The following is a 21,867-nucleotide window of genomic DNA, read 5'->3' on the forward strand; positions in this document are numbered from 1 at the left end:
AAGCTTGTTGATTAATTATAAATTTTTATGTTTTCCGTTATTATTGTTTTTATTAAATATTAAATTACAATTTTTATTCCCGTAGTTATTAAATCATTTTTTTTTATTATTTATTTGATTTGATTTATTTTTTTTAAATATACTTATGTTAAGTAAGATAAGAATGTTATTACTGTCATTGTCAAAATTGTTGTTATCGTAATATTATTATTTTTGTCGTTGTTGTTTTTTATTCTTGTTGTTGTTACTATTGTTGTCGTTATTATATTTGGTTGTTGGTTGATTAAGTGGTATAATAAAGTGTTTTTTTTTAATTATATAAATTATAAAGGAAATACAGATTAGTGGAAATGACGTCACCAGACGGGCTTTTAATTTTTGTTTACGTTTATGAAAGAAGCCGCAAGAAGCACCAGATCAAAATTGTTTAGTACAAACTACTAATTCCGTTATTTTTATATAATAATAATAATAATAGTAATAATAATAATAATAGATGTTTTTCGTATCAAAGCGTTAAAGGAAACAAATAACAATATATTCTACAGTACCTATAATTAAAGCAAACTTAAAAAAGTTGTTCTTGCATCTTAAAAATTAAAATGTAAAAATAATAATTATAATAAAAATTATAATAATAGTAACTATAGCATAATAATATAACTATATAGTATAATTATAATAATAGTAACAACTACAACAAAACAACAATATTAATATTTATAATTCTTTATTTCCAATTTGTCTTACAGCCGAAATAAAAAAGTTGCAAATGAGAAAATTTACAAAAGAATTGAACTGTTTTTATGAAGATTTTACAGAATTATTTATTTTGTTTAAAACATTGAGCGCGATATGACGTCAGTGACCTTTGACGTCATGTCGCAGACCACGCGACAATTTGTGGACAAGATGGCGGCTGAGGTTGTTTCCGAGCTGTGAGTTCAGACAGAGAATAAATCCGGTATGTACTGAATTATTCACTCAATTACACAAATCTCCACTGTGTCAGTATTACATGTGATGTGTTATTATAGAGAGATGAAGAAATACAGCTCTGAGTTCTTCTAGCGTCTGTTCCAACAGCTTAAACTTAGATCAGGCTAATGCTAACATGAGTTATAGAAGTAAATAATAAGAGAGAGAGAGAGACTGTTCTTATACTAACACATACTTTATTACATCACTAACTACTCATTCATTACTGAAATATAAATAATAACATTCATAATAATGAATAACAACATTACAATAACATTATCACTTTACCTTCAACACCAGTATCACCATTAATCCAGCTCACTTTCTCTATAACACCAGTATCAACCAACCAGTAATCCAGCTCACTTTCTCTATAACACCAGTATCAACCAACCAGTAATCCAGCTCACTTTCTCTATAACACCAGTATCAACCAACCAGTAATCCAGCTCACTTTCTCTATAACACCAGTATCAACCAACCAGTAATCCAGCTCACTTTCTCTATAACACCAGTATCAACCAACCAGTAATCCAGCTCACTTTCTCTATAACACCAGTATCAACCAACCAGTAATCCAGCTCTCTTTCTCTATAACACCAGTATCAACCAACCAGTAATCCAGCTCACTTTCTCTATAACACCAGTATCAACCAACCAGTAATCCAGCTCACTTTCTCTATAACACCAGTATCAACCAACCAGTAATCCAGCTCACTTTCTCTATAACACCAGTATCAACCAACCAGTAATCCAGCTCACTTTCTCTATAACACCAGTATCAACCAACCAGTAATCCAGCTCACTTTCTCTATAACACCAGTATCAACCAACCAGTAATCCAGCTCACTTTCTCTATAACACCAGTATCAACCAACCAGTAATCCAGCTCACTTTCTCTATAACACCAGTATCAACCAACCAGTAATCCAGCTCACTTTCTCTATAACACCAGTATCAACCAACCAGTAATCCAGCTCACTTTCTCTATAACACCAGTATCAACCAACCAGTAATCCAGCTCACTTTCTCTATAACACCAGTATCAACCAACCAGTAATCCTACTCACTTTCTCTATAACACCAGTATCAACCAACCAGTAATCCAGCTCACTTTCTCTATAACGCCAGTATCAACCAACCAGTAATCCAGCTCACTTTCTCTATAACACCAGTATCAACCAACCAGTAATCCAGTTCACTTTCTCTATAACACCAGTATCAACCAACCAGTAATCCAGCTCACTTTCTCTATAACACCAGTATCAACCAACCAGTAATCCAGCTCACTTTCTCTATAACACCAGTATCAACCAACCAGTAATCCAGCTCACTTTCTCTATAACACCAGTATCACCAGTAATCCAGCTCACTTTCTCTATAACACCAGTATCATCCAACCAGTAATCCAGCTCACTTTCTCTATAACACCAGTATCAACCAACCAGTAATCCAGTTCACTTTCTCTATAACACCAGTATCAACCAACCAGTAATCCAGCTCACTTTCTCTATAACACCAGTATCAACCAACCAGTAATCCAGCTCACTTTCTCTATAACACCAGTATCAACCAACCAGTAATCCAGCTCACTTTCTCTATAACACCAGTATCACCAGTAATCCAGCTCACTTTCTCTATAACACCAGTATCATCCAACCAGTAATCCAGCTCACTTTCTCTATAACACCAGTATCAACCAACCAGTAATCCAGCTCACTTTCTCTATAACACCAGTATCATCCAATCAGTAATCCTGCTCACTTTCTCTATAACACCAGTATCAACCAACCAGTAATCCTGCTCACTTTCTCTATAACACCAGTATCAACCAACCAGTAATCCAGCTCACTTTCTCTATAACACCAGTATCATCCAACCAGTAATCCAGCTCACTTTCTCTATAACACAAACCAGTAATCCAGCTCACTTCTCTATAACACAAACCAGTAATCCAGCTCACTTTCTCTACAACACCAGTATCAACCAACCAGTAATCCAGCTCACTTTCTCTATAACACAAACCAGTAATCCAGCTCACTTTCTCTATAACACCAGTATCATCCAACCAGTAATTCAGCTCACTTTCTCTATAACACAAACCAGTAATCCAGCTCACTGTCTCTATAACACAAACCAGTAATCCAGCTCACTTTCTCTATAACACAAACCAGTAATCCAGCTCACTTTCTCTATAACACCAGTATCATCCAACCAGTAATTCAGCTCACTTTCTCTATAACACAAACCAGTAATCCAGCTCACTTTCTCTATAACACAAACCAGTAATCCAGCTCTTTTTCTCTATAACACATACCAGTAATCCAGCTCACTTTCTCTATAACACAAACCAGTAATCCAGCTCTTTTTCTCTATAACACCAGTATCATCCAACCAGTAATCCAGCTCACTTTCTCTATAACACAAACCAGTAATCTAGCTCACTTTCTCTATAACACAAACCAGTAATCCAGCTCTTTTTCTTTATAACACCAGTATCATCCAACCAGTAATTCAGCTCACTTTCTCTATAACACAAACCAGTAATCCAGCTCACTTTCTCTATAACACAAACCAGTAATCCAGCTCTTTTTCTCTATAACACATACCAGTAATCCAGCTCACTTTCTCTATAACACAAACCAGTAATCCAGCTCTTTTTTTCTATAACACAAACCAGTAATCCAGCTCACTTTCTCTATAACACAAACCAGTAATCCAGCTCTTTTTCTTTATAACACCAGTATCATCCAACCAGTAATCCAGCTCACTTTCTCTATAACACAAACCAGTAATCCAGCTCACTTTCTCTATAACACAAACCAGTAATCCAGCTCTTTTTCTCTATAACACAAACCAGTAATCCAGCTCACTTTCTCTATAACACAAACCAGTAATCCAGCTCACTTTCTCTATAACACAAACCAGTAATCCAGCTCTTTTTCTCTAACACAAACCAGTAATCCAGCTCTTTTTCTCTATAACACAAACCAGTAATCCAGCTCTTTTTCTCTATAACACAAACCAGTAATCCAGCTCTTTTTCTCTATAACACCAGTATTAACCAACCAGTAATGCAGCTCACTTTCTCTATAACACAAACCAGTAATCCAGCTCTTTTTCTTTATAACACAAACCAGTAATCCAGCTCTTTTTCTTTATAACACAAACCAGTAATTCAGCTCTTTTTCTCTATAACACAAACCAGTAATCCAGCTCACTTTCTCTATAACACAAACCAGTAATCCAGCTCTTTTTCTCTATAACACAAACCAGTAATCCAGCTCTTTTTCTCTATAACACCAGTATCAACCAACCAGTAATCCAGCTCACTTTCTCTATAACACAAACCAGTAATCCAGCTCTTTTTCTCTATAACACCAGTATCAACCAACCAGTAATCCAGCTCACTTTCTCTATAACACAAACCAGTAATCCAGCTCACTTTCTCTATAACACAAACCAGTAATCCAGCTCTTTTTCTCTAACACAAACCAGTAATCCAGCTCTTTTTCTCTATAACACAAACCAGTAATCCAGCTCACTTTCTCTATAACACAAACCAGTAATCCAGCTCTTTTTCTTTATAACACCAACCAGTAATCCAGCTCTTTTTCTCTGTAACACCAGTATCAACCAACCAGTAATCCAGCTCACTTTCTCTATAACACAAACCAGTAATCCAGCTCTTTTTCTCTATAACACAAACCAGTAATCCAGCTCTTTTTCTCTATAACACAAACCAGTAATCCAGCTCACTTTCTCTATAACACAAACCAGTAATCCAGCTCACTTTCTCTATAACACAAACCAGTAATCCAGCTCTTTTTCTCTATAACACAAACCAGTAATCCAGCTCACTTTCTCTATAACACAAACCTGTAATCCAGCTCTTTTTCTCTATAACACCAGTATCAACCAACCAGTAATCCAGCTCACTTTCTCTATAACACAAACCAGTAATCCAGCTCTTTTTCTCTATAACACAAACCAGTAATCCAGCTCTTTTTCTCTATAACACAAACCAGTAATCCAGCTCACTTTCTCTATAACACAAACCAGTAATCCAGCTCACTTTCTCTATAACACAAACCAGTAATCCAGCTCTTTTTCTCTATAACACAAACCAGTAATCCAGCTCTTTTTCTCTATAACACAAACCAGTAATCCAGCTCTTTTTCTCTATAACACCAGTATTAACCAACCAGTAATCCAGCTCACTTTCTCTATAACACAAACCAGTAATCCAGCTCTTTTTCTTTATAACACAAACCAGTAATCCAGCTCTTTTTCTTTATAACACAAACCAGTAATTCAGCTCTTTTTCTCTATAACACAAACCAGTAATCCAGCTCACTTTCTCTATAACACAAACCAGTAATCCAGCTCTTTTTCTCTATAACACAAACCAGTAATCCAGCTCTTTTTCTTTATAACACCAGTATCAACCAACCAGTAATCCAGCTCACTTTCTCTATAACACAAACCAGTAATCCAGCTCTTTTTCTCTATAACACCAGTATCAACCAACCAGTAATCCAGCTCACTTTCTCTATAACACAAACCAGTAATCCAGCTCACTTTCTCTATAACACAAACCAGTAATCCAGCTCTTTTTCTCTAACACAAACCAGTAATCCAGCTCTTTTTCTCTATAACACAAACCAGTAATCCAGCTCACTTTCTCTATAACACAAACCAGTAATCCAGCTCTTTTTCTTTATAACACAAACCAGTAATCCAGCTCTTTTTCTCTATAACACCAGTATCAACCAACCAGTAATCCAGCTCACTTTCTCTATAACACCAACCTGTAATCCAGCTCTTTTTCTCTATAACCCCAGTATCAACCAACCAGTAATCCAGCTCACTTTCTCTGTAACACAAACCAGTAATCCAGCTCTTTTTCTCTATAACACAAACCAGTAATCCAGCTCTTTTTCTCTATAACACCAGTATCAACCAACCAGTAATCCAGCTCTTTTTCTCTATAACACAAACCAGTAATCCAGCTCACTTTCTCTATAACACAAACCAGTAATCCAGCTCTTTTTCTTTATAACACAAACCAGTAATCCAGCTCTTTTTCTCTATAACACCAGTATCACCAACCAGTAATCCAGCTCATCTTCTCTATAACACAAACCAGTAATCCAGCTCTTTTTCTCTATAACACCAGTATCATCCAACCAGTAATCCAGCTCACTTTCTCTATAACACAAACCAGTACTCCAGCTCTTTTTCTCTATAACACCAGTAACAACCAACCAGTAATCCAGCTCACTTTCTCTATAACACAAACCAGTAATCCAGCTCTTTTTCTCTAACACAAACCAGTAATCCAGCTCTTTTTCTCTAACACAAACCAGTAATCCAGCTCTTTTTCTCTAACACAAACCAGTAATCCAGCTCTTTTTCTCTAACACAAACCAGTAATCCAGCTCTTTTTCTCTAACACAAACCAGTAATCCAGCTCTTTTTCTCTATAACACAAACCATTAATCCAGCTCTTTTTCTCTATAACACAAACCAGTACTCCAGCTCTTTTTCTCTATAACACCAGTACACGTTGTAATTACCAGTATAGTCGTGACCTGTATTTGTTGGTGTGTTTGTATTCTCACTGTATCAGATGACGTTCTCCTCGGTGGGAGGCCGCTGTTCCCCTGGCTGCCGTCGGCGATCATGTGATGGGTGTGTGATTGACTGTGATGGACAGGTGTAAGCACGTGGGTCGCTTGAGGCTCGCGCAGGACCACTCCATCCTAAACCCTCAGAAATGGCACTGTGTGGACTGTAACACCACCGAGTCGGTCTGGGCGTGTCTCAGCTGCTCACATGTGGCCTGTGGACGCTTCATCGAGGAGCATGCACTGCAGCACTTCCAGGTACCACTGTGTGATTCATTCTGCCCCTTTCCCCCGGCGCTGTACCCTGTGGTATAGGATGGTTTTAATATTCATGATCTCATGTTTAGTGGTTGTTTTTATTGACAAGTAACCTACACCGTACCTCTACAGTGCAGATTACTTGTACTAAGGCCCAACCTAATTCACAGCTCTGAAAATTGCATCACAGGCCGTGAAATGAGCCATCTCCAGTATAACATGCAATTTGCTGTGAAATTCAAAATGTAAGGTTTGTGTTTAGCGATTTAACATTTTCATTCATGTAGCGTATGAAATATGAGGCGGTCCCAGCGATCATACAGCAGCTAAGTTTGTGTAAATATGAGTGCACACTTGGTGCCAGTCCCATTTGCGTCAGAACTAGGGATGTAACGATACACTCTACCAACGATGCGATTCTCGATACGATTTTTTCCTGATTTTTTAAACAAAATGAAATTGAAGACAAATTATGACAAATTCCTTTTATTATTTCTCTTTAAAAAAAGAAATACTGTATTTTTTATTTATCTAAATAATGAATGCCCTCTTTTCTAAGGTAGGTACAAACTATGCAAAATAATGCTGCACATTTCCCTTTTTGTGTAAAAAAAACTGAAATGAAATTTTAAAACAAATCAAACATTAAATAAATGAATAATACAAATAAAGAAAGCATCCTCACATAAACAAATTTGGCTGGAAAATTTCGAACCTGGCAACCCTGTAGTGACGTCGACCAGGCGAGGTGAATAGCGCCAGCGCCCTGTGCTGTTTAAAGTGAATATTGATTCATTATACATGTTAAACCCATTTGAATCGCTACACATGTGAATCGATTTTTAACTGTCTTGTGGTGCATCGTTACATCCATAGTCAGAACAGTCATATTGGCGTTCAGGTGGCGCAGTGTTAAAAAACGTTCGTTCCTCGAAACTCAGCTCTGCTACTGGCAGGCTGGGCGCCTAAATGAACAACAATTGGCTGTTGTTCATACAGGGAGGGAGCCGGATAGGGTTCCTCATAACTGAGGCAATTCTGAAATCTGCTGGCTGGTTGATGGAAAAATGTGTTGATCAGGGTGTGTCTCTCCGTACACAAAGCTGATCCGCATATGAACTCGGAGTGGCGTGTGTCAGTCTTGCTCTCCTCAATCAGGGCAGGGATCGGCATCGGTAGAGAGGAAGCATAACACAATTAGGTAATTGGATACGCTATTGGATACTGCGCCTGTTCTGGTACGCGGACCAGAGTGATCTACTGTGGTGGCCCCTAAAAGATGAACGGACCAGCCCAAAGGAAAAACAAGGCCAGTGCTAGCTCAGCGATTAAGGTACTGGACTAGTATACATAAGGTTGCTGGTTCAAGCCTCACCATCACCAAGTTGCCACTGTTGGGCCCTTGAACAAGGCCCTTAACCCTCAATAGCTCAAACTGTATTTGGTTTAAGTCACTTTGGATTAAAATTGTCTGCTAAATGCTGCAACTGTAAATGTAAAAACGTGTAGTTTTCTATGTCATTACGTTCTTGTGTATGTTGGCCTTATTCAGTGGCCTTTCTCTCTAACCATTGGTTCCTCTCATTTTGTGTTTCTGAAGGAACAGCGACACCCGCTGGCGTTGGAGGTGAACGAGCTGTACGTCTTCTGTTATTTATGCGACGACTACGTGCTAAACGACAACGCCACAGGTGACCTGAAGCTGCTGCGCAGCACCCTCGGTGCCATCAAGAGTCAGTGCTACGAGGTAACCACCCGCAGCGGGCGCACCTTGCGGTCCGGTGCCGCCCCACCAGATCACGGAAATGCTCAGGAGTTGCAGCTGCGCGGCGAGGACCGCATGTTCACCGCGCTGTGGCACCGACGCCGGGCGCTCATGGGCCGCATCTTCCGCGCCTGGTTCGGCAGCACGGAGCGGGGCAAGAGGTTCCTGGAGGAGGAGCGGCAGCGCGAGGAGGAAGAGGAGTGCAGAAGGGAGGCGCGGGAGAGGAGGCTTCTGCTCAAACGCCAGCTCCGAGAGGAACTGGAGAGCGCGCCGCCGCGGAAGAGCAGCCGGATCCAGACGCAGAGTCTGAAAGCGACGTTGGTGGCGCGTGGCGCTTCTCGCCAGTCTGTTAAACGCAAGCCGGCTCCGCCCCCTAAAGCACGGACTCGTAAAGATAAAACGCCTCAGAAGAGGCCGGCACCTGCGGTCAGGACGAAACGGACTCAAGCGCCGCCTAGCTGTAAAGGCGACTCCCCGATTAAGAGGAGACCCACGGTTACGCCGGGTGTGACGGGTTTAAGGAACCTGGGCAACACGTGCTACATGAACTCCATACTGCAGGTTCTCAGTCACCTTCACGTGTTCAGGGAGTGTTTTCTCAGACTGGATCTGAACCAGGCGCTGGAGCTGCTAGCCTCCGCGGTTAGCCGTAAACTAGGGCTCACGGCGCAGCACGGGAACCAGACGAAGTCCCCGGGTCAGGGATCGGGGCTCAGCGGTGGAGCCTCGCGCTCACGCAGCATGGAGCTCATCCAGCCCAAAGAACCGAGTTCCAAACACATCTCGCTCTGCCACGAGCTGCACACTCTGTTCCAGGTATTTTATTTATTTATAGTTTTCTTTTGTCACCTGGATCTATTTTAAGGGGCCAAACCTCAACCAGTGTTGTTTATTAGGGTTAAAATAGGGATGCCTAACTCAATCTGGATGTATACAATTACTGACCTTTTTATTCTCACCCAAGGTAATACAGAAATAATCCTCAAATTCCTTAATTATTCCTGACTAAAAACATATATATAGATATGTATACGGGGTTCTTCAAAAAGTTTCCGCACTTTCTTTTTAAAACTCTATTTATTAAGAATTACAAAAACAAATAACAATAACACTTTTCTACATGTTCACCCTCGATTCATTTTCCCAGCGTCGTACCAACTTTTTAATGCCGTCAGCAAAACGTGTTTGGTTGAGTGTGTAGCCACTGATGCAGCGCTGCCTTTACATCATCATCACAAACTCAAGGCCCGCGGGCCGAATCTGGCCCACCGTGTCATTTTATGTGGCCCGCGAGAGCTTAAAAGGTGTATGATTGTCTTAAAATCACTGTAAAATCGTACATAAACTGCATCTCTCACAATTTATGTTGATTTTGTGACCCGCAAAGTTACTGCATCTCACATCCCGCCACTAGATGACAGTGTTTCTACATCAGCCTTTAACTGAGGCGGTTTTCCAACAAGTGATGTTAAGAAATATCTATATTTAAAATAATCTAAAATAATCCCTAAATGTCCAAGAAGAGAAAATTGATGCAGAATGAAAGATGGGAAAGCCAATACAAGTTTGTGCTCCAAGAAGAAAAACCGGTACGTCTCTTGTGTTTTGAGGCCGTGTCGGTGCTAAAGGAGTACTAAATAGATATACAGCATAGTTATACAATATAAATTTGGCATTTTGACAACAAACAGGGAGCTAAGTATGCTAAATTTAGCCTCCAAGAAAAACAACAAATTGTCTAAGAAATAAAGGCCAGACTGCAATCGCAGCAGGATACGTTACAATCGGCCCTTTGAGGGCCACCATAATGCAGATGTGGCCCTCGGTGAAAATGAGTTTGACACCCCTGCCTTAAAGCTTCTTTAAGCGTCCAAAAAGGTGGAAATCAGATGGAGCTAAATCTGGACTATAAGCATCTCTCAGTCTCCAATTACTTTTCCTCCCACCCACACTTTGGGATATTTGGTCTACGTTGACCTGATCCCAGTGTGCTCTACTGGATCGGATCTGGTGACTGGGAAGGCTGGTAAAATGCACTAGACTTGTCATGTCCATGAAACCTATTTTTAACTGTTAGTAATAAATTGGCTGGTAGTGTGCAAGGGCTCATCCAGGAGGTCACAAAGGAACCCAACAAACATGTGAAGAACTGCAGGCCTCACTTGCTTCAGTCAAGGTCAATGCCCATGATTTTACAATAAGATAGACGCTGGGTAAAATGGCACAGCACAAACCACCGCTGACCAAAAACAATCCAAAGGCCGACTGCATCTTTTCACATGCACGAGGCGAGTTCATGTGCGGATCAGAGACACACCCTGATCACATTATTAACTTTGGTCACATTAAGTTTGGTGTGGAAATAAGTTTAGTCACTCATCCAGGTGACTTCTTCAGTCTAAGCTGGTAAATACCACCACATGTGAATAACACATGTGGGCATTATAATTAATGGTAATTGTGATTTGCACATAGACCCGATCACCTGTTCAGTTGTCCCGGTTTCAGTCTCTATGCAAATCGGCTGCATACAATGTCGGGGTATTCACCACCAGCTCAGATTAAAGAAGTCGCCTAGATGAGTGACCAAACTCTGTGTTCAGATGAACTGATTCGACTTTGTGGCACCAGTACATTTGTGACCCAAAGCTCAGGTCCAGTTGGGTTGTGCAGCAGCCGAGTGATCCGAAGCACACAAGCAAATCCACCTCTGGCTTAAAAGAAACAAAACGAAGAATCTGGAGCAGCCGAGTCGAAGTCCTGACTTGAATTCCATTGAGGTGCTGTGGCAGGACATTAAACAGGAAATTCATGCTTGAAAACCCTCCAGTGTAGCCCAATTAAAATAATAGAGTTGAAAAAGTGGCACAGTGGTAGCCTAGCAGATAGAGCTTTGGAATATCAATTGATGACAATTGCCAGTTCAAGGCAGTCCAGGCTTAGCTATGCAGCCACTGTTGGGCCCTTGAGCAAGACCCTTTAACCCTGTCTGCTCCGGGGCGCCGTACAGTGGCTGACCCTGCGCTCTGACCCCAGCTTCCAAACAAGCTGGGATATGAGGAGAAATAATTTTGTTGTACTAAACACGTGTATATGTATATATGTCAGATAAAGTCATTCTTTTAAATTCCTCCACAGTGACGTCATCACGATTAACTGTAAATGTTTAATTGCAGTTCTAACTGTCAAAGTTGGCACAAACAGTTATTAGGTTCAGGGGGCAATTACTTTTCACAGGGGTGATATAGGTTTTGAATAATAATAATCAAAATAGTTGAAGAATCTGAAACATTTAAATGTGACAAATTGGCAAAAATAGAAGAAATTGGGGTGGCCAAATACTTTTTGGCCTTCACAGCACTGCATGCTTATGTTTTTAAGTTTTTGTGTGTGTGTAGGTAATGTGGTCAGGAAAGTGGGCGCTGGTGTCTCCGTTCGCGATGCTACACTCAGTCTGGCAGTTAATCCCGGCGTTTCGGGGCTACGCCCAGCAGGACGCTCAGGAGTTCCTGTGCGAGCTCCTCGATAAAGTCCAGCACGAACTGGAACGCACCGGAACACTCACACCCGCCACCGTGCCGTCCAATCAGAGACGGATGATCAAACAGGTCCTTAGCGTGGTCAATACCATCTTCCACGGCCAGCTGCTGAGCCAGGTGAGTTCAGGTCGTCATGTCGAACAGAAGCAGTTCAGCACACACACACACACACACACACACACACACCTCACACGTCTCTGTGTCTGTCACCAGGTGAGGTGTCTGGCCTGCGACCATCGCTCGAACACGGTGGAGCCTTTTTGGGACCTGTCCTTGGAGTTCCCCGAGCGTTACCATAGCAACAGTAAGGATGCTGCGCAGGTTCCGTGTGGACTGACTGAGATGTTGGCCAAGTTTACAGAAACGGAGGCGCTAGAGGGAGCAATATACGCCTGTGACCACTGCAACAGTGAGTCTGACCCATCATCCGTAACACACACACACATACCGCTCATATACACTCAACTCAGTTGTAGCTTTATTGGCATGACGAATAAGGACATTCGTATTCCCAAAGCTTAATTACAGTTGTAGGAAAAATAATAAAAAGAAGGAAATAAATAACAAAAAAAAAAATATATATATATATACAAAACAGTCACATGACACATTTGACCAGAGGTGTTTAAACTGTTGCATAAGACTGCGCATGTACAATAGAGTACTTAAAAAAAAAATTTTTTTATTGATAATGCGTTCATTAACATCTAATAATGAATTACCGAAATAAAGGAAAGGAAAACAGAAACCGTCTGTGTGTTTAACAAACATAGAAATAGCAGGAGGACAGGAGTCAGGGGCAGGAGGCACAGGAGGGCAAGTCGGGCAGGAGGCACAGGAGGGCAAGTCGAGGGACAGGAGGGCAAGTCAAGGGGCAGGAGGGACAGGAAGACAGGTCAGGGACAGAAAGGCAAGTCAAGGGCAGGAGGGACCGAAAGACAGGTCAGGGGCAGGGGGATAAGTCAGGGACAGGAGGGACAGGAGCAGAAGGGACAAATCAAGAGGACAAGACTGTTACAGCACGGAAATAGAAGCCCAAGTCTGAACATCAGTAATACTGTTATGGTACTACTGCATTGTTTTGTCCATACCAGTCTTTATCCCATGTCTGCATGGGGCGTGAGTTAAAATCCTAATAATTTAATAAACCAAACTTGTCCATACCGGTTGGTCTCTTGAGTGGCAGCAAGGGTGCAAGACTAATTTTTGAAAAGAAATTTGTTCTTTTTCTGGTACCTACGAGTTTAGTGTTTCCAGCTAGCATTGTCATTCCATTGCTTGTCATGCTTGATGGAACACAGTATGAGTATCTTTGTTTTCTGGTAGATAATAGGCGGCGGTTCTGCTCTAAGCAGGTGGTTCTGACGAAAGCTCAGAAGCAGCTGATGGTCTACAAACTGCCTCACGTCCTGCGACTGCACCTCAAGCGCTTCAGGTACACGAATGAGCGTGCACACCTTAATGTGTGTGTGTTGTGGATGTGTTGCTTGGTATTCATATACAGTGTATCACAAAAGTGAGTACACCCCTCACATTTCTGCAGATATTTAAGTATATCTTTTCATGCGACAACACTGACAAAATGACACTGACACAATGAAAAGTAGTCTGTGTGCAGCTTATATAACAGTGTAAATTTATTCTTCCCTCAAAATAACTCAATATACAGCCATTAATGTCTAAACCACCGGCAACAAAAGTGAGTACACCCCTTAGTGAAAGTTCCTGAAGTGTCAATATTTTGTGTGGCCACCATTATTTCCCAGAACTGCCTTAACTCTCCTGGGCATGGAGTTTACCAGAGCTTCACAGGTTGCCACTGGAATGCTTTTCCACTCCTCCATGACGACATCACGGAGCTGGCGGATATTCGAGACTTTGCGCTCCTCCACCTTCCGCTTGAGGATGCCCCAAAGATGTTCTATTGGGTTTAGGTCTGGAGACATGCTTGGCCAGTCCATCACCTTTACCCTCAGCCTCTTCAATAAAGCAGTGGTCGTGTTAGAGGTGTGTTTGGGGTCATTATCATGCTGGAACACTGCCCTGCGACCCAGTTTCCAGAGGGAGGGGATCATGCTCTGCTTCAGTATTTCACAGTACATATTGGAGTTCATGTGTCCCTCAATGAAATGTAACTCCCCAACACCTGCTGCACTCATGCAGCCCCAGACCATGGCATTCCCACCACCATGCTTGACTGTAGGCATGACACACTTATCTTTGTACTCCTCACCTGATTGCCGCCACACATGCTTGAGACCATCTGAACCAAACAAATTAATCTTGGTCTCATCAGACCATAGGACATGGTTCCAGTAATCCATGTCCTTTGTTGACATGTCTTCAGCAACTGTTTGCGGGCTTTCTTGTGTAGAGACTTCAGAAGAGGCTTCCTTCTGGGGTGACAGCCATGCAGACCAATTTGATGTAGTGTGCGGCGTATGGTCTGAGCACTGACAGGCTGACCCCCTACCTTTTCAATCTCTGCAGCAATGCTGACAGCACTCCTGCGCCTATCTTTCAAAGACAGCAGTTGGATGTGACGCTGAGCACGTGCACTCAGCTTCTTTGGACGACCAATGCGAGGTCTGTTCTGAGTGGACCCTGCTCTTTTAAAACGCTGGATGATCTTGGCCACTGTGCTGCAGCTAAGTTTTAGGGTGTTGGCAATCTTCTTGTAGCCTTGGCCATCTTCATGTAGCGCAACAATTCGTCTTTTAAGATCCTTAGAGAGTTCTTTGCCATGAGGTGCCATGTTGGAACTTTCAGTGACCAGTATGAGAGAGTGTGAGAGCTGTACTACTAAATTGAACACACCTGCTCCCTATGCACACCTGAGACCTAGTAACACTAACAAATCACATGACATTTTGGAGGGAAAATGACAAGCAGTGCTCAATTTGGATATTTAGGGGTGTAGTCTCTTAGGGGTGTACTCACTTTTGTTGCCGGTGGTTTAGACATTAATGGCTGTATATTGAGTTATTTTGAGGGAAGAATAAATTTACACTGTTATATAAGCTGCACACAGACTACTTTTCATTGTGTCAAAGTGTCATTTTGTCAGTGTTGTCCCATGAAAAGATATACTTAAATATCTGCAGAAATGTGAGGGGTGTACTCACTTTTGTGATACACTGTATATATATATACTGTATATACATACAGTGGGGAAAATAAGTATTTGATCCCCTGCTGATTTTGTAAGTTACAAAGACTTGAACAGTCTATAATTTTTATGGAAGGTTTATTTTAACAGAGAGAGACAGAATATCAACAAAAAATCAAGAAAAAAAACATGAAATAAAAGTTGTAAATTAATTTGTATTTAATTAAGGGAAATGAGTATTTGATCCCCTACCAACCAGCAAGAATTCTGACCCCCACAGACCGGTTATGTGCACATGAGGCACACAAATTAGTCCTGTCCCTGTATAAAAGACTCCTGTAACAGAATCAGTTTCTTCCGTTCAAATCTCTCGACCACCATGGGCAAGACCAAAGAGCTATCAAAGGACGTCAGGGACAAGATTGTAGACCTGCACAAGGCTGGAATGGGCTACAAGACCATCAGCAAGAAGCTTGGTGAGAAAGAGACCACTGTTGGTGCGATCATTCGAAAATGGAAGAAATACAAGATCACAGTCAATCACCCTCGCTCTGGAGCTCCATGCAAGATCTCACCTGGTGGGGTAAGAATGATTCTGAGAAAGGTGAGGTCAGTCCAGAATTACACGGGAGGAGCTCGTCAATGATCTCAAGGGAGCTGGGAGCACAGTCACCAAGAAAACCATTAGTAACACACTTCGCCGTAATGGATTGAGATCCTGCAGTGCCCGCAAAGTCCCTCTGCTCTACCAACCAGAATTCTTGCTGGTTGGTAGGGGATCAAATACTTATTTCCCTTAATTAAATACAAATTAATTTATAACTTTTATTTAATGTTTTTTTTTCTGGATTTTTTGTTGATATTCTGTCTCTCTCTGTTAAAATAAACCTTCCATAAAAATTATAGACTGTTCAAGTCTTTGTAAGGGGGTAAACTTACAAAATCAGCAGGGGATCAAATACTTATTTCCCCCACTGTATATATATATGTGTGTGTGTGTGTGTTGTGGATGTGTTGCTTGGTGTGTGTGTGCGTGTGTGTGTGTGTCCATAGGTGGTCGGGTCGTAACCACAGGGAGAAGATCGGCGTTCATGTGGAGTTCGAGCAGGAGTTAAACATGGAGCCGTACTGCAAAGACTCCGCCTCCAACACCTCGCTTCGCCCTCAGCATTTTCTCTACCAGCTCTCTGCTGTTGTGATGCATCATGGGAAGGGCTTCGGCTCAGGCCATTACACATCCTTCTGCTACAACACAGAAGGAGGTAGGAAAGAGATATGATGATTATTAAATAAATTAACAAATTATTAAATAACCCTCATTTTAATAATGAAAAAGATCTGGAAACAAATGAGAGAATGAATAAACTACTTTTCCTTACTTAATTGTTGGAACCCTCGCAGTTCCACCACAGTACTTATGGTATTTATTTTCGGTTGATACAACAGCCTGTTACACTAGCCCACCGCCACTGAGATCTGGGTTCGACTCTCAGCTGTGCTATTAGCTGGCCAGGCATCTGTACAGACATGATTGGCTTTGGCTGAGGGTGAGGGGGGATGACCAGAGCCCTGTAAAAGATTGGTGCCCAGTGATTCCCAGTTAAACTGGACCTGGTACAGCCCTGACCAGTATAAAGTGGTTGATGAAAATGAAATGATGGGGTTCCTGGCTCGCCTCACAACAAGAAGGTCCTTCCCAGGTGCGGCGGTCCGGGTCCTTTCTGTGTGGAGTTTGCATGTTCTCCCCGTGTCTGTGTGGGTTTCCTCTGGGAGCTCCGGTTTCCTCCCACAGTCCAAAGACGTGCAAGTGAGGTGAATTGGAGATACAAACATGTCCATGACATATGTTTACATTTTCGGCATTTAGCAGACGCCTTTATCCAAAGCGACTTACATTACAGTTACAGTATACAGTCTGAGCAATTGAGGGCCTTGCTCAAGGGCAGCAACCTGGCAGTGGTGGGTCTTGAACCAGCGACCCTCTGATCACTAATCCAGTACCTTAAACACTAGGCTACAGCTGGCCTTAAACTGGAACTGATGAATCTTGTGTAACCAGTATTTACCATTCCTGTGATGAATGTAACCAGAGTGTAAAATATGACGTTAAAATCCTAATAAATAAATAATCTAACAATCTCTCTGTGTGTTTTGTTTCCTCAGGATTTTGGGTGCACTGTAACGACTCGAAGCTGAGCGTGTGTGCGGTGGAGGAGGTGTGTAAAGCGCAGGCCTACATTCTCTTCTACACCCAGAGAAGCTCTCAGGACAAAATCAAGGCCGGCGATTTATGACCCGTCGCCGCCGCCGAGCTGCCCATCGGCCCCAGAGACGTTCTGTTTATACGGTCGTGTTGAAACGGTTTGCAGATGGACCGGACCGGACCGTGTGTTTGCAGGAGTGTCGGTCCAGCAGTGGGCACTCTGGCTGTGATTGTAGCTGTGTGAGTGTGTGTGTGTGAGAACATGAAGACGTTAGTCTTGAGCCCGATTCGAATGGGATTCATTTCTCAGGGTGACTTTGTTAATATGTTGTGTGTATATGTAATACTCCAGTTACTCCGGGATGAGTGACCTCCCACCTAGAGCTTCTGCTTGTGCGCAGAAGGAAATCAGCAGCTATTCCTAAATCCTGCAGGTTAAATTGGAACCCACGTGTGAAAACAAAATGCCAGTAGTGGTCGTTTCATCAAGGATTGTTTTATTTTCTCTATTTGTCTAATTTGAAGGTCTTTCACAAGCCTCTTGTTGTATATTTATGTGTAATAGCGTTCAACTGGGATGCGAGTGGCACTTACACGCGTACCTTTCGCATGCCTGAAGCAAGAACATCATGTTCTTCACGACGGGCTGGTGTGGCTGCATGTTTTCTTACCAACCACTGAAGTTTTATAGAACTTTTTATGCATTTTACTCTCACAATCTCACAATGATCGTAGCCAATCCACCTCTGGGGACCCCAACCCCTGTATTCCCCAATCCCTTCTTACTTTCCCATACTTTGGTGGATTTGCACGTGAGAGCCAAACCCCAATCTCTGCTCTCTTCTACTTTCTGTACAGGCACCCTGTGCAACCAAGGTCCTTACACAGCATTAATAACCCCACCCCTTAGTCCGGTCTTTACCCACACATCAGACTGGAGGCCAATTTTGTCTTCATATATAGATTTACTTTCTCACTCTGCCCTCGAACCAAAGTGTAGATACAACCTGATCTTCAACTGTTTCCAGATTTGTCGGCCCTCTTTTGAAAGGGATTGATTAGTAAACAACGTGACTGTGGTGGAGTAGAGGTCAATTGTGCCTGCTAGAGGGCGTCCAGCTGACCGGTAGCGCAGCCAAGATAAACCCAGGAGTTCAAACGACATGACTGTGGTGGAGTAAAGGTCAATTGTGCCTGCTAGAGGGCGTCCAGCCGACCGGTAGCACAGCCAAGATAAACCCAGGAGTTCAGAATCTCGGCGCTGGTATGTTAGCGGATTATCCCGCTGCGCCACATTTTTTTATTTTTCCCGATTTTTAGTGCATCCAATTTTTACCCAATTGCGTTATGCTTCCTCTCTACTGGTGCTGACCCCCGACCCTGATTGAGAAGAGCAAACAGACACGCGCACCCTCCGACATGTGAGCAGTAGCCAACTGCATCTTGTCACCTGCACGAGGCGAGTTCATATGCGAATCAGCCTTGTGTACGGGGATCAGCATTATTCCTCTACTCTGTGCAGACGCCATCAACCAGCCAGCAGAGGTCGTAAATGCGAAATTATGAGGACCCTATCCGGCTCCCTCCCTGGATGAAGAACAGCCAAACGTTCATGTAGCCGCCCAGCCCAGGCGGATGGCAGTGCTGAGATGGCTGCACCACCTGAGCGGCTATGACTTTTTAAAGCTTGTGCCTTAACGGTATTCAAACATACACCCACATCAGCCATTTATGAATGTGACTAGATGCTTAGTCTGGAGGATTAAACGTGATCTCCACATTGATGCAGGTCAGCATCAAAACCAGCAGGAATGTGGCGTACGAGCAATAACCTGTTCATGAAGTACTATGTAGTTTGGGACACAGCATCTGTTATTTTATTCAGTGACGCAGCACACGTCTCTTCCCAACACCAAAATGTTCAAGGGTTCTTCAAAAAGTTTCCGCACTTTTTTAACTTAAAAAAACAAACAAATCGCGTCTCCTTCCTATGCATTTTCCCAGCGTCATACCAACTTTTTAATCCCGTCAGCAAATAATGTTTTTGGTTGAGCTCGTAGCCACTGATGCAGCGCTGCTTTCACATCATCACATGAAAATCTTCTTCCCCTTAAAGCTTCTTTGAGCGTCCAAAAAGGTGCAAATCAGATGCCGCTAAATCCGGACTATAAGCGTCTCTCAGTCTCTCAGACACGAGTGATTACTCCACCTCCTCCTCCACCCTCACCACTTTTTAAAGATCCCTCGTATTAAAAGCTCTTAAATGATGGAGTTACCGCAGGTACCGATGTAAAAAAAAAAAAAAAAAAAACGATCCCATTCGAACTGGGCTTCAGTCAGAGGCATTAGTGCATCCTGTACGTCGTAAGTGAGCGAGGATTTTATTTTAATGTGTGGCTTTAATTTTAATTCAGATTCACTGTACATACATTTACCAAACCAAAGTGCTGATACAACCTGATCTTCAACTGTTTCCAGATTTGTCAGCCCTCGTTCAAAGGGGATGGATTAGAAAATGACATGACTGTGACGTCACTATGGTGGTGTGTGTGAGACCAGAATCACTTCAAGTGCCCTGACATTTTTTACACCGCTATATTAAGGCGAATCCAGTGTTACCAGCTCTTGATCAATCCAGATTGAGCGCTTGTTTCGATTTTCCAGAATGTACTTTTATACGCTCAGAGATGTTTTTTTTAATTCTATTTTTTTTAGAGAAACCTGATGTTCACACCAGCGAACGAGCCGTATGCTGTACGTACGAGTGAATGAGTGAATGTTTTGTAGGATTGTGGTGTATGAATCTGTTTTGGTTTTGCTCTCCTGTTCGAGTTGCTCCTCTCCTCACCAGGCAGGTATAGATATACAACTATGCAAATTGTTACCTCAGTTTATAGAGAAATTTACCTCAATAAAATGAGACTATTTTTGCATTTTTCCAGAAGATCGACGTTGCATTACGTGTCTTGTCTTTTTTTTACAACCGCTTCATCCTGGTCAGGGTCGTGGTGGGTCCGATTCATTGAGCAAATGGCAGGGAACACCCTGGACAGGTCGCCAGTGCATCACAGAGCTCACGCTTCGGGCAATTTTGAGCTCCAGTTGGCCTTACTGCATATCTTTAGACTTGTGGACACAGGGAGAACATGCAAACTGATTATCTCTATCAGCCGAATTTGCTTAATAATAATAATAATTTTAATTTATATAGCGCCTGTCCCAAACCCAGGTTTTCTTATGGCTCGCTGGGTTTAAGTAATTAATTATTTTATTACACACCGATCAGCCATATCATTAAAACCACCTTCCTGTTTCTACACTCACTGTCCATTTTATTAGCTACATTTACCACTTTGTAGTTCTACAATTACTGACTGTAGTCTATCTGTTTCTCTGCATGCTTTGTTAGCCCCCTTTCAACACTGTTCTTTAATGGTCACACTGAGCAGGTATTATTTAAATGGTGGATCATTCTCAGCACTGCAGTGACACTGACATGGTGGTGGTGTGTTAGTGTGTGTTGTGCTGGTTTGAGTGGATCAGACACGGCAGCGCTGCTGAAGAACACCTCACTGTCACTGCTGGACTGAGAATAGTCCTCCAACCAAAAATATCCAGCCAACAGCACCCTGTGGGCAGGAATGTTGTAATCACACCAGAGCCGCCTGTGTCCGGGAGCCTGGCTGGTATCATTAACATTTAGATTATTGTAGTTTGATAGACAGTGTTAGTGTAAGTAGTGCAGAAGACGGCGTTCATAAAATATTGTTGTTAACTAATATATCAGATCCTGAATATCACAGTGTGAAATAAATAAATAAAAAACAGCCACATATTCAGCAAATGAAGGTCGATATTTTATTACTTTATTAGATTTACAAAAATGAAACATGGATGCTACAAGGCAGCCCTTTCAGAGATACAGTCGTATCAAAAATCTCATCTTTTAGAAGCAGTGCATTACCAAACATCATGCAGTGGTATCTTCGAGATTAAAATACTGGACTTAAGTTATCGAAAGGTTGCAGGTTCAAGCCCTACCACAGCCAGGTTGCAGCTGTTGAGCCCTGAGCAAGGTCCTTAACCTTATATTACTTGCATTGTGTTCAGCCACAAGTTGTAGTTTACTTTGGATAAAAAGCATCAGCTAAATGCTGTCAGTGTAAATACTACGTAAAGCTAAGCAGCCAATCGGATTATCAGACGCATCGCCTAGTAATTATATTGCAGTACTTGATTCCAGGCTGTAAAAGATCCTGCACTTAGAAAACTGATCCAGTGAATCATGTAAGCCAGGGGTGTCCAAACTTTTCTTTCCGAATAACACAGAGAATTACCATGAACGTCCACTGCTCCTTTGCCTTGTGTGCCAAGACCTGAAC

The 21,867-nt window shown here is 42.2% G+C and overlaps 1 protein-coding gene across 1 annotated transcript; it reads left to right on the plus strand.

Annotated features, from left to right (window-relative positions):
* Nucleotides 1-910: 910 nt before the first annotated feature.
* usp44 (ubiquitin specific peptidase 44) lies at nucleotides 911-20,440 on the plus strand. Its single transcript, XM_062996557.1, has 8 exons — nucleotides 911-964; nucleotides 6,614-6,869; nucleotides 8,470-9,450; nucleotides 12,033-12,290; nucleotides 12,387-12,582; nucleotides 13,500-13,608; nucleotides 16,336-16,544; nucleotides 17,446-20,440. The coding sequence occupies exons 2-8, from the start codon at nucleotides 6,693-6,695 to the stop codon at nucleotides 17,574-17,576; spliced, it is 2,061 nt and encodes a 686-aa protein (XP_062852627.1). The 5' UTR covers nucleotides 911-964; nucleotides 6,614-6,692; the 3' UTR covers nucleotides 17,577-20,440.
* The last annotated feature ends 1,427 nt before the right edge of the window (nucleotides 20,441-21,867 follow it).

The sequence above is a fragment of the Trichomycterus rosablanca genome, chromosome 1 (assembly GCF_030014385.1).
Source record: "Trichomycterus rosablanca isolate fTriRos1 chromosome 1, fTriRos1.hap1, whole genome shotgun sequence".
Taxonomy (NCBI): Eukaryota; Metazoa; Chordata; class Actinopteri; order Siluriformes; family Trichomycteridae; genus Trichomycterus; species Trichomycterus rosablanca.

What these genes read in the sequence shown, in the direction of transcription:
- usp44 (XM_062996557.1), top strand. Translation starts at nt 6,693, where the DNA reads ATGGACAGGTGTAAGCACGTGGGTCGCTTGAGGCTCGCGCAGGACCAC. An exon ending in ATGCACTGCAGCACTTCCAG is followed by an intron (nt 6,870 to 8,469) that starts GTACCACTGTGT and finishes GTGTTTCTGAAG; the next exon opens with GAACAGCGACACCCGCTGGC. An exon ending in AGCTGCACACTCTGTTCCAG is followed by an intron (nt 9,451 to 12,032) that starts GTATTTTATTTA and finishes GTGTGTGTGTAG; the next exon opens with GTAATGTGGTCAGGAAAGTG.